The 13,862-nt window shown below is 37.3% G+C and overlaps 1 protein-coding gene across 4 annotated transcripts in view; it reads right to left on the bottom strand.

Moving 5' to 3' along the window:
* RASA2 (RAS p21 protein activator 2) overlaps positions 1-13,862 on the bottom strand; it is a 52,758-nt gene that overhangs the window by 18,813 nt on the left and 20,083 nt on the right. For 3 of the 4 annotated variants that reach the window (XR_011152663.1, XR_011152662.1, XM_069024008.1), the window contains exons 6-12: positions 9,184-9,267; positions 7,307-7,379; positions 5,966-6,042; positions 4,503-4,601; positions 3,734-3,805; positions 2,246-2,402; positions 933-1,081 (exon numbers count right to left, since the gene is read on the bottom strand). Coding sequence is in view for 2 of the 4 variants with exons in the window: in XM_069024008.1 (XP_068880109.1) it covers positions 933-1,081; positions 2,246-2,402; positions 3,734-3,805; positions 4,503-4,601; positions 5,966-6,042; positions 7,307-7,379; positions 9,184-9,267 (711 nt within the window). In the remaining 2 variants the exon portion in view is untranslated. The remainder of the gene's footprint in view (positions 1-932; positions 1,082-2,245; positions 2,403-3,733; positions 3,806-4,502; positions 4,602-5,965; positions 6,043-7,306; positions 7,380-9,183; positions 9,268-13,862) is intronic. The other variant, XM_069024010.1, reaches the window with a different exon arrangement.

The following is a 13,862-nucleotide window of genomic DNA, read 5'->3' as shown; positions in this document are numbered from 1 at the left end:
TAGTCATGGTGAAAAAAAAATCTTGGAGCTACAGCACATTGCTACACTACACCAATAAACTCAGACACTTAAACCAAAACATATTTAATCCAAGGTTACATTTTTATTCATTATAGCTGTTGAAGAAAACTGACAGCCATCTGTGCAAAGTCAATCTTTCTAATCTGAGAGATTTAGTTTAAGCTCTCTTTGTTACAGTTCAATTACAATGGAATTTGTGTACTAAAATGCAGTTTAGAAAATTATTTTCTATGAGTCACCTCTTTCTACACAGTTAAGCTGTCTCACATTATTTAAATCAAGACTAAGTGCTTTGAAATGAACTGTCCTGTGGTGACAAAATCCCATCCACCCCTCCACTGGACATGACCTGGCACCTCAGTAGCCACTGCTCACATCTGCTTTATTTCTCTCCTAACCCACAGAGCTGCAAATTCACAGACCATATGCTGCTACTTGGAAAAACTCCTGTGCTTCCTACTTGTAAGGCATGCAAACCACATTCTTAATTACAATGCATCTTTGCAGAAAAAGAGTAGCCCTCATTTAAGCCACATGTTAAAGGAAACAGGGTAAGATTTTCAGCAATTTTGAAGATGTTCCATCGATTAAGTTCTAAGTTTGTAAGTTCCAATCCAAAGCCCAGTAAAATTTGAAGGGTGGCCAAATAACCACATTTAAAATAAAAACTATGTACTCTTAAACAAAATTTTACCAAACTGCCCAGAACCATTAACTCTGACTCCCAGCTTCAAAGTGTTTTCAATGAATGTTTTTATAAACTAGCATTAAAAGATGAATATATTTAGTCAGTTTTACATAACAAGAGAAAGAAACCGAAGGGCTTACTTATCAATGTTGTATCATGAAGCCCTGTGAAACTCTAGGATTAATTTTAGAAAGCATGACATCAATAAACATGAAATACGTACTGGGTGTCCTTCAGATCTAGTTCTGCCACTGCTGCAACAAAGGGAACCAGCTTATGGTGGTGCAGCAACAGTCGAACCAGTGGCAGCACAGCATCATACTTGTCTCGACACACCTCACTCAGAATGTAGGCAGCAGATGCAGAAATAGGCTGTGAGAAAGGAGAATACAAAATCTGAGTAAAGTAGTTGAATGTTCTTTGTGTATTTGAAAAAACACAGATCAAATATGAGACTATAGACATAGTTTGTTAACAGAAAGTTTCAATATTTGCTATGTAACATGGCAATTAAAAGCTTACATTTCAGAGATACTTAAGTGAAAATTGGTATTATCTACTCTATAATTACATTTAAGAATGGAATTCAGTAGCTACTCATCCTTCTCATTCTCTTTAAAGGGTTAAACTATGGCTTGGTCACAAACCCAAGTCAGAGGCAGGAAGCAACTGTTTTACTATAATGTCATATATCTTTATAGGACTTCAAAAAATTATAATCAGGGGACATTAAAATTAAGTTCTCACCCTTCTAAAGTATTTGTTGCCACTGTACAGTTGAGAATTCCTAGACAAAAACTAAATTATTTTAAGTAGGAAAGACAGCTGCTGACTGCTGCTACCTATATACTCAGCTATTCCTGAATTCCAGCGAAGCAGTATTTATTTGATTATGGGCCAGCAAAACTTTAGTCACATCTGCTTCCTCTATCTTTCTTCTCCTCTGTCAATACTTCACTAACATTGAATTGATGAAAAGCTGTAAAAGACCTAAGAATATAAAGCCTGGTTAATACAGTTTGGTTCCTTGTCCCAATATCATGCAAAGCATCTACCACACTTCCCTCTTTATCACCACATCCACGTGAGAAATCCAGTCATGCTGATTAACATCCTGGAGAAGGCAGAAGCAATTTGAAATCAGCTCTGAAGTAGATCTTTTTGGTTAATTATCTGCCCTTCAGTGCCAATAATGGATCAGTGTCCCTCGAAAACCTCTAAATCCAAGAAGCCAATAGAGACCAATGGAGAAATACTATGTTGAAAAGAGCAACCAATGAAAAGAAAGTATTTCATCTCCTCCAGGCACATAGCACAGGTTATTTCACTGTCTCTACTGGTACTTCTAAAATAAGAAGAAAATCCTGGTACTTTGGAGCAGAAGCAAAAGCTCTAGTAGCTGTTCATCTGGGTGTGACAGAAGTAATTACCACAAAGAAACAAAACCAATTATCTAGGTATGAGTAATTCATATTGTCTCATGACTGCATAATTCATTTTTATTTTTCACTTTAATGAAACTTTCAACAAAAGTACCTGAACATCTGAAGATTTTAGCAGCAAGTTCCTTAGAGAAGCATAGTATTCAGATGGAAGTACACAATCTTCAGTGTAACAGATATTTAACCTAAGTGATCCTAAATCATCAGTTTTAGAAGACTTGTTTCCATTTTCTCTTGGCTGAAGTAAGTACCTGTAAGCAACAGGACAATTATAAAATATTAGATTCCTATTTCATTCATTTGACTAATTCCACAATAAAGCAAAGTATCACATGTAACTATTTCAGTATACATACATTATATCTGAAAACTGGCAAAAAATTCACAAAAAAACCCCCCTTGAAATTCAAAAGTAGAAAAATGAGCAGCATTTAATGCATCTTTAACACATAATGGAACTTAAATTTATTTTCTCATATCTTTCCAAACAATGAAATAGGATATACTTTTTGTAGGTTAACAGGGAATAGCAGGAATAGTTTGAAATTACGCTGACCATCGTGTTTTACATCTAGGTTATATTTAGGGTGTTGGACACTGCAGGTGAAACAGGTAGTGTAAAGAATTTAAATGGTCTTGTCTGAGACCAGAAAAAACACATTTACAGGCTCCACTCTTGAGAAACAACATATAGGAAAAAAGTGGGGTTTTTTCTACTTTTAATACAAAACACATTGAACAATTCATTGGCTGTAGTTTCACTGCATTCCAACAGGAGGTGCAGCTCTACAAAAGTGTTAACAGCTCGTAAGTAGTGTCACAGTAGTTTCAACATTCACCCCAACAAACTGAAACCCCATCTCCAAATATTCTCTTACAATCATGTATATTTGGACTTCTACAACCAGGAGATCGGACTTCTTTTTTTCATAATCAGTTGCAGTGCCCATGAAGGCATGCTAACATAAAGTAAAACTGATTTACCAGGAGAACCTTTCCTTAACAGCACGACTCTTGAGCTTATTTTCCAAATATTTAGTAGTAATGATAATTTCTCTGCTGTACTTCAGCTGCATTCAAAAACATATTATGAAAATTAGCAATACTATAAAAGATTTGTTACTTTTAATTACAGAACTTCTGTTTTTGAGCAGCAGATCATACTTCGACATGAGGCTGTTCAATGCAAGGTATGCCTACAAAGCATATTAGCAGACACACTCAAGACAACTAGATGTGAGTTAGGTCAATTTAAAAAGCTAAACAAACACAGCACACTGGCAATGAGCCCATGCTGATATAATCTTTCTCTCAGCAGGTTGTTACCAGAGGCCTGTTTTTATGTTAATATGGTCATACATCTGTTGATCAGAGCACCGGCAGAACAAGCCTGTGTCTGCAATACACAGTGCAAGAAACAGAAACTCCAACACAAACACCTACAGGATCACATTCAAACACCAAGAGTCTGAGTTCAACTTTGATACATCCAAGACACTTGGAGCCTGAGGTGGGTACATGGAGCAGAGCCATAATGATTCCTGGCAAAGACCTGTGTAACATTTAGTTCCTATTTACCCACCTCCTTCCTATGTGTTTTCTGTGTGGATATGAAAGGGCTTCTTCCGTGCTTTTTCCTGTACTGAAAGGTTCACTAAAAGCAGAATATTTTACACACTTGAAGGCACTCAAATCCCTTGTACTCATCCCTTCCTGCTGCTAAACATTTGGGACAGTAAAGGAGCTAGAAGTGGGTTCCTGCTCCCAAAAATATCAGAAGGGAGGGTGTTGAGATGTCCCACGCAGAAGCGTTTCTTTCGTGAACTCCCTTCATACCTCACCCTTCCAGCTCCTGTGCCTGCTCCCCTGAAATGATGTTGGATTGTTTCCAGAAGATACTTCTGGAACCTCCCCAAGGAAGAAAAAAAAAGCCATACTTAATGATCAAATAAACTCTTCATCAGTAATTCTGGAAATCTGACTTAGGAATTTAATTACAAAGTGATGCAATTCTGAGAAGTCCCAGGTTTCCTGAAGACCACACACAGATCACTGAAATCCAGCAACCTGACCAAAAGACAGTTACAGTCCATCTTCCCTTCCTTCACTCTCCACACTTCCCCCTCAAACACACTAACTATTCTTTGACTGTGGGCAGACAGGGGGAAGAGAAGAGGTGAATGTGCCCGCTGATAAGGTTAATTCATTGAGCAGGGCAACTCTAGAAACATGTTTTACCTAGATTAGAACACGAAGACATGGTTTAATGAATAGGTAGAATAAAACATATCCTTTGCAAGGGAAAACATGCAAGACACAAGCAAATTCACTTCTGAACAACCATTTCTCACCATGCTTGAAAGGAATCATTTTTTAACACCTTCACCGGAACTTTAATTTCTCCTAGAAAGACGTCTTGTACCAGATTCCCATTATTCCATAGGTCAACCCTGAAAATAAGAACATTGCTTCATTTTCTTTTCTCCCACAGAGAAATAAGCAAGTTTACAATAACTGCCTTACAGCACTAATCCACATGCATGCAGGCAGCAAATGTTAGAAATCTCACTCCATTCTAAATAAATCAAGAAGAATCAAACAAGTGGCTTATTAACAGATAAAGAAACAAACAGTGAAAGTTAAGACTTGCAGACGTTGCATCAGGTAAATAAAAGTGATACTGGCACAATGTATGGGTTCTGCACAGTCTCCACCCCCAAAACTGTGCACATTTCTTCTCAGTTAATTCAAGTGAACTTTTTAACCAATATACTTAAATATCTACCTAACTGCTAGAATCTGGCACACTGCAATGCCACACCAACACATGCGCTTGTTTTTCCAAGCAGCAGCTCGTACGCTTACAACTTTAAACGGAATCAGGTTCCAGACATGCACCCTGGGTTTGTTCTATTACTTCTTACCTCTCTGACATTTCTGACAGACAGCAGTTGTTAAGAACCAAAAGAAAAACAAAAACAAAAACAAAAGACAACTAGATTTGTTGGGGCATGACTATTTTTCTAAATATATTTGCATCTATAATGAAATACACAGTTCTAATTAATGAAGCTAATAGTTAAAAATGCACATACCAAGTTAGTTCTATAATAGCTATTAAGATTAACTGCTAAATTTTTCTTCTGATGCCTGTTAGGAAACATGCTAGCCTTGAAGACTGTCTGTCCTTCAGCAGATTTGGTGCATGTATGTGCAGGAGCACAATTAAGAAAAGAAACTGAGTACAGGGCTCTCTGCTGTTCTAACTACATAGTATAAATACAGACAGACCTGCTCTGAGGGTAAAGCAGCACAAAAGGGGAACATGAGTATTTGCATTTACAAGGAAAAGATGAAACATAAATGTTCCTCTAAAAAGCAAGGGAAATTTTAAGAATCTCATAAAAGAGGCCTTTCCCTCTTTTTTTTATTAAACCAGCCAACTATATTTGAAACTAGAGACTAGGATCAGGTATGCTGGTATCTTTCAGTAGAAGTTCTATTACCAATATTCTGCCCAAATTAATATAATCTGATATAAGGTACTCATACCTCTTTATACACAGGCACAGGAAACAAGTTTAAGCTGCTAGATACATTCAACCACTATTTACCTCAAAACAAAAAAACTCCATTAAGAAATACACGTTAAAAAAGAGACATTTTCTATGTCAGAATCATCTTTTCTACAAGTCTGATCAGTAATTCTCTGGAGCTACACTAAGATAAAATAGGTATTTATTGTCTTGATGGTAAAATATTATGATTTATTAATGATTCTGTAAATTCACTTTTTTTAAACCACATAACTTACCTGACTTCTAGTTTCTCAATATCTTCTTCTTCTACTTGAAACTGGGACTTTTTGGTGTAACTGCTGGACCTGGTTACCTGCAAGCAAATTTCTCCTATTAACACACTTTTTGTATTATGTATAGCAAAAAATCAAAGAAAACCCTCCCTCCCTGCTTCTAGCATAGGTAAATAGTTGCTGTTCCTTCTACAAAGGAAAAGGGTCAGTTGACCAAACAATCTGCCTTTTGCCAGAAAAGCAGGTGAAAAATGGGTCAGGAAGGGTTCATGGTGACACCTACTGAGGGCTAGCTGGTATCTGAGGGAATTACAGTATAGCTCTATCAGAAAAAAGAAAAGTATGACGGGACACTGGCAAAAATTTGTTTTTGTTTTAGCATGAGCCTCATGAAAGCATTGAAGTTAGTTCTGAAATGTTTGAAGAAACAACAAAGAAGAAGCCCACTCTTTTTGCCCTAGTTACAATACAATTGTAACCTCTCATCTACACTTTCCTCATTTCTTGACTGATTGCATTCTCAATTTAACTCCAATAAATCTTAAGTCATAAAGTGGTTTGGATCACATTTTTATCCTAGTATCTGGCATCCTAGGAAATCACACTCAGTATCTTGAGCAGGTCACTCAGTATCTTCAGACACGTGCCATCCACTGAAACTGTGCACAGGTATGAAACAATTTCTCACTAAAGTCCCACAGCAGGACCAGGATTTATAAAAACACAGTAAATTATAATACACTTGAGGCACATGCAATAGTAGTACTCCTTTGAATTCTCAGTATAGCATGCTGTAAATGCAAATCTGATTTTCATTACTGACACAAATCAGATGAAAATTTGAACTCATGATTTACTGTCAGATTAACTCATGCAGAATTGAAATCAACTCCTAAATAACAACAAAGTTAACTTTTCTTTAAAAAATAAAATGAACTTTTTTGGCTGTAATTACTACATTACTTTATTAAATAAAAAAGTTGTTTGGGTGTTTTAGGTCAATCTTCTTGAAAATATTTAAATAGAAGTCCACGGGTTAGGTTAAAGTTATCTCAGAACTCCTGATGACAACAGACGATTATATAAAGTGATTCAGGACAGGGAACTACCTTCATATATGTGCTTGTGAGGAAGTAATTTTTCACGCAGCAATTAAAGGGGGATGCTATTGTCTGGCAGACAAATTTAAGTATGCCATTCACTTACATTTGAGAGGCTAGTTAAAGCTCTTCAATTTGCTTGAAGAGAGCTTTCTGCATTAGGTACTGCTATGCACCTTGCTTAAAAATATCTGAAGGGTTGCGTACAATAGATAAACAGGTAGGATAACACACAAAAAGTTACCTCAAAATAAAATGTTTCGTTAAACTGCGGATTGCTTGTTTTCTTCTTTACTTTGGTCTTCTTTTGGTCATTCCTGTTCCAATGTGGTAAAATTTTTACCATAGACAACTTAAACACACAATTATAAAGACATTCTATAGTCAAGAAGGACCCATGCATTTAAAACATTTTTTGTTATTTTAGAATTCACTTTGATCAATGAGGAAAAATCTTAAAATAAAATCAGTTCATCTTCACAACACAGTTTGAAGACCTAAAATTTTAAATGGTGTATCTAGTTAACCGGGCATCTATCCAGCTCAAAGTTTGTATTTAATTTCACAAACAGGTAAAAGTTACACATATCAATTAAAATACATCAACAGTTTCTAATGCATTTAAAATTGAAATTTCTTTACCACTGCCTGCAGATAATGAGCACACTTTTCCTTGCATTATTCAACTGCAATTTCTGCTTTTCCCCACCCTCTTCTGTTGGGGAAATACCCACTATTTCTTTACAGACAGAGGCTTCCACCCCAGACACTGAAGGTTTTCTTTGAAAGCAACTGCTGCTAGTGTTAGATATGAAGCAGCAAAGGGTCAAGCAAAACAACTGCCTCCACTTCCTTGTGGATTTTTTTTTTAAATTTTACAAATTTTATAAAGGAATACAGTTTTATTTATTTATTTAGCAAAGGGCTGTGGTAGTATAAAATAGCTTTCCAAAAGAAAGAACTATAGAATGTGTGGGAAAAACAGACAAGGGAGAAGAAAAATTGCCCAAAGTATCAACTACCTATTTTCAGGCAGTGGCCATATAAATGTTCCAGTCATGGTACATGAGTCACACATGCATAAGATTGGAAAATCTTAACCAGGAATTCCTGTCAGATTTGCACATATATTCCCATACTAACAGAGTAAATATTCTGTGGGACCAACATTCTCCCACTTCCATCCATATCACAGGACTCAAACAGAAAATGTAAGTCAATTTACCTTCTTTGCCATTTGGCCCCATGATTCCTAAGTATAATGGGTGAGCATCCCTAGTCCTCTTAGGAAAAACCCAAACAAACAAACAAAACAAACAAACAAAACAAAAAAACCCCCACAAGCTGAACCTAAAAATGTGATCATTTATTACAAAGGAGGGAAAAAATGCCCCACAGAAAGCTTACTCGGGGACAATCCTTCCAAAGTCTTTAAGCCAAGCAAGACGTCCTGACACTATGCTCACAAAGACAATTCCTCAGCACTGGAGAAAGGAGAGGGTCTGATGTGGCAAAAAAGAAGCAACTGAAACTTATCCTCCTTATTGGGCAGGAACTTGCACATAGTGAATGTGTGGGATGCAGGATTTTTCTTAAATGAAAAAACCCAACAGTTATTGAGGATTACTGATCAAAAACAGGGAGACATTTGAGCTGTGGGGATTCTGAACGTAGCATTGTGAAGGTGGTTCCAGAACCTCAACTCTCTCATCTCCTCCCAATTACTACACATTTGCTGCAAAAAAACCCCACACATTAAGAAAAACAGAGAAGAGAGGAAGGTGAGTGAGCAATTGACTGTATCATGGCATACAAGAATTTCACATAGATTAACAGGAAGCACAGTGCAGAAATCAAGAGTCCAGTACAAAACACAGGAAAGAACTGAGTCACAAGTGGTTCTTGACAAGTGCAGACAATTCAGACAGACCAAACACCATCCCAGTCTTGAGAGTATAGCAGGGCAGGGGAGAGAACGGTATCCATGGAGATGTGATGTACGCATGAAAGCACTGGAAGATTTTCCTGCGTTTTAAAGATTTTGCTTAAAACCTATGACTTTCTTTTCCAGTTCAACATCACAGCATTTTTAGATTTATTCATTTTATACTAAAATGTTACCTGGAAGGCCCCACAAGAGATACTGTTGCATACGGATCACAATTCTGTCCGTTTATAAGAGGCAACCCATGACACTCCTTTATGCTACAGGGAAAAGGCAAACAATAGATCAGTGAAGCAAATATTTGGGTTAAAAAAATAAAACCTAAGCAAGGCTTTCTTTTTGAAAACTTTTTTTTTTGATGTTCTGCTGTATTACACAAAGACAGATGGTAATACAAAATAATACTCAAGTGTACAGTAAGACTTAGGGGGCTCTGTGAGAATGAAACTCTTGGAATTGCTTTGATAAAGATATTCCAGTATCACACATGAACAACAAAATCAAATGTAAAATGAACTACTATGTTAGGAGAAACTGCAGATTTCTTTAACTTTTAAATTTGATTTCTCAAGGCCTACAAAAAGTTATCTGGCCACATCCAATGGCAGCAGCTGCATCTAGAAGGCATTAAAATGGATTGAAATATTTAATTTTGGATAAGCTACATAGTGAGTTAGGCTAAGAAATGCAAAGTTAAATCCTGAAATTATATTTAAAATTAAGCATCCCAAACTATTACAGTATACAGTTCTAGCTCTACCTTTGAAATAGTGCTTAAGGTTTATTTCCAAACTCTTTTCACAACAGCCCATGTTCAGGGTTAAATGGCCCTTTTAAAAATACGGTTTTCTTCCATAATTCATACAGTAAGTGGTAAGCTGATGTTTAACAGGTACACAGGCACACTGTTCACCAGTCCTGATGCAAAAGGGACAGGATGGTTGGCAATTAATGCTTGTGGAGACAGAGAAACCTTTTCTGGACCCTTTCTGAAGTCTTGCAATCTTTGAATCACCACAGCAGCAGCACAGAGCTGGGTCAGCAAGCTGCCTAACCTTTAGATGCTGCCCACATATGAGCATTAACAAAAAGCAACTGGAACAGCAAAAGTAAAGCAGCAGAGTTTGTAAACTCATAGCAGAAACCAGACTTTCTAGCAAAACGATGCTCTAACGTAACCATGCACACTGTAATTTAAGTCCAGAAATATTCAGCAAATTACAAAATTTCATAAACAAAACAAAAATAAGATCTGAATGTTATATTCCCATTTTCTTTAAAATAATTTTTTTTAGCTGTATTGCAGGAATTTAACTAAATTAATGCAAAAAAGTTTCAGCTGTCATATTTGCTAGTTTGAATAAAATCCAAAACCTAGGCAACTTAAGGAGAAAATAGACTTCTGTAAATTCATATGAACAATTAAGTAAATGTTTTAATATCATAACATGGAATAATAAGTTGTGAAGATCAAATTAAAGTTATGTAGCTGCACACATTTTTAAATAAATGCTTTATGTACTGTTACACAGAAAAATGGTGTTAAAAGAATAATAGGAGCTGCAAATTCAAACACAAGTGTGGAAAGAAGACACTAACACTCCTGTGCTGCCTCAAAACTCCACCCTCTTTGGAGTATGCACAATTATAAACCAGATGGTATTTTCCCCCCCCAAAAGTCCCTTTGTCTTAGCCAGTTCACGGAACATTTAGTGCTGAACCACTGCACAATCATTTGTTATTTTTCTTCCAGTTATCAAGCATGTGGCTTTCAGCATTTCAATAATTTTTGAATCACAATGAGCCCTACAGTGATTTCAAACCCACCATTTAAATGGGTTCTTGAAACATCTAGTTGTTTCATAAGCATTAATTGATTCCTCCTCCAACACACACGTGGCACTGAAGAGTGGCAACAAAAATAAACTGTCTAGACTTTTCAGTCATTTGGGGTCTCTGATCTGAGGCAGGACTTGATTTTTTCAGACTGATGGGCATCCTGTAGCACAAAACACTCTCTGCAGCTCCTTGGGCTTTGCAGTTTCAGGTGTGAGTGCTGAGCGTACCTATAAACCAGCTGCAACTTGAATCTCATAGGAAATTCATAGCAGATGAATCAGTCAACCTTATCTAAAGAGAATTCAACTGTTTTAACAAGAACACCACCATTTCTCTTCTTACAGTCTTTGACATGTTCACCAAGCTCCTGGATTTCTGAAACAAACAGGTATGAGTCTGTGGGACTTCTGGTAATACAAACAGCTTGTTCTGTTCTCTTGACCACAACATACACAAACTAAATAAAGGCTTGTTTGTGATTTCCTGTGAGTTGAAAAACATTTTACTGACAACTTCACAGCCTTGCAGCAGAACTAGGATCTCTGGATTCATCATATGGATCTGTCACTTCAAGTTGATTTCATGCTCCAGCTGGTCTCCCTGTGGAGGCAGCTCTAGCATTCCCTTTTTACCTCCTGCCCAAGTCCCAGTTCTGCTGCCAGCAAGTATGGTCTGCCTAGCTTAGACAGCCTGCCCTGGTCCAACATCTCCCCTGACCATCAACTCCTAATACCTCAAAATCTCTCTCTTCCACACCTATGACGCACAAAAATTTGTTCCGAATTTACCTCACCTCCTCCCCTTCCATCTCTCACTCCAAGCTTGCCAGTCATATCCATCCCTTCAGTCTGCAGGGACTGCCTGGAGTCTGCTTTAGACACAGTATGTGACAGCACAGCCAAGTCAGCTGAACTGCTGCTTCTGTTTACCACCCTCAGAGGAAGCTTTTAGGTTTCAAGCCATTCTCAGTTTGGCAAACTGAATTACCCTCATCATGCAGGAGCCCTCCCAAGCTCCAAAGGCAAGCAGCCATTAGGGATAGGAAGCCATTAAATCGACTCAGCACTACCGGGCCAGATTGTTCCTCCCCCGGGACTGAGCACACCACACTGAATCATTACCGATACTTTTAAGCTACTAAACAAACTGCCTCCAGTAAACATGTTTAAAAATTCTGAAGATGTTTGAAGTGGCTAAACTAGAGTAGACTTAACAGAAATGGAAAAGTTGGAATGGAAATGAATGGAATGGAAAAAACCTCACTAGGTTTGCCAGTCAGCAAATTGCACGGTAATACTGCCTTTTCCTCGAAGAATCAGGCAAAGTGCTAGAACTCCAGTCTCCTTTAAACAGGAAAACAACCACCAAGAAATCCCATCAAAACCACCACCAACAAAATGCCAAACATTCTGACCAATCAAAAAAGAAAGTAACACTAAATATACACTCCTATTCTGACAACCATAATAAATACATTTCTAACATACAGTAAAAATATTTCAGCTTCATCTACCTAGCTAGCCAGTTGTCATTCAAAAGGCATAAATGCATAGAGTTTGAAGAACTAGACAGGAACTTAAAAGCCTTTTATTTTATATTTTAGACTACTATACCCTTATGTAAAGTCTACGCAACAGACAACAGAAGAACTTTGGTTCTTTTCTCCAACTACTGCTCTGTTCCAGTAGAGTCTAAGATATGATTCAGTTTACATTAATTCTCATCTCAGTAGTTTGTTGTGCAAGAGGAGTTTCATACAGGAAATGAGAGCCTTTCATATACAACTGGCATATATTCATCTTGTAAGATGAAAATACGTCCTTAAAAAGACCCAGCCCACAATAAACCCCCTTAATGACTAAGTGACTCTACCTCCACCATTCAAATCAACTGAAGTTCTCCAAGGACAGACACTCCCTAACTGCAGCCATTACGATCTGTATGTGCACTTCACAAAAATTGCTATGTTCCCTAGAACAACTTCATGCAAGGAGATGAGGTATAAACAGGACAGTAACAAACTGACAGGTCAATTTAAGAGCACATGATGTATAATTTATTTAGAAAAGTGTTTGCAATGAAGTCAAAACCTGGTTGTAATAAACCATTTCTGGGCTTTGAAGTATTCACACTGTAAATACACAAAACCTTCTTTCAGAGCTGAAGGGCTGTTAATCCCAGAGAAGGCAGGTGCTACCACCCAACTGCCTAATTTGGCAAGAAATTGTTCAAGTATCATCTATTTCAGAAGCAGCAAATATGCAAACAATGGTCATGCAAACTTGTTCTTAGGGACTCCCAGCAAGAGCTGCAAGCACGTATTTGTGAAGCGTGCTACCATACATGCCATTGTGGTTTCAAAAAAAGAGCCCACACTGAGTCAGCAAGTAAACTCTTGCACTATCCTTTTCCCCTTCTCATTCACACCTTAGAAAAGGAAACAATTAGTATCAGAGACAAAACAAAGTTTTAATTCACAAACAGTCTGTGACCATATCTGCATGAAACTTAACAGGAAGTTTGCAATTAAGACAAAAATTTTGTGTAAAATCAGGGCTTAGCCTGCTCTACATGAGCTCTAAGACAGTCCTTCACCAAAGGAAGATCAACTATGCTATATGTCAAAGAAGTGATTGGAATTGAGTTTTTAAATCAATCTTCATCATAAAACTCATCTAGAAGACAAGCAGAGAAAGCTTCTACAACCATGTTTACAGACCCAAAACAACAGGAATCCATTCCCTAGCCAGTCATCGTTTTGGTTCAGCCACAAGGTAACAGGGGACTCCAGATAATGCTCAAAATCACAGCCTTTGAACTACTTGCTATCGCGTGTGCACTAAACACCATGTGTAATCTTGTGTAATGAAAGTTGAAGCTAGTATTTTTCATCTTTGTAGAACTTCCGGACTCTCAAGAATACACAGTAGAAATCCATTAGCAACTTAACTATGCACAGAAGGCAGCAAAAGTATCTAGAATTCTCTTATCCTACAAAATTTAACTGGTGGCTATA

This window comes from Aphelocoma coerulescens, chromosome 9, assembly GCF_041296385.1.
Source record: "Aphelocoma coerulescens isolate FSJ_1873_10779 chromosome 9, UR_Acoe_1.0, whole genome shotgun sequence".
Lineage (NCBI taxonomy): Eukaryota > Metazoa > Chordata > Aves > Passeriformes > Corvidae > Aphelocoma > Aphelocoma coerulescens.
Note: the sequence above shows the minus strand (reverse complement) of the source record. Positions and strands in the feature narration are given on the sequence as shown.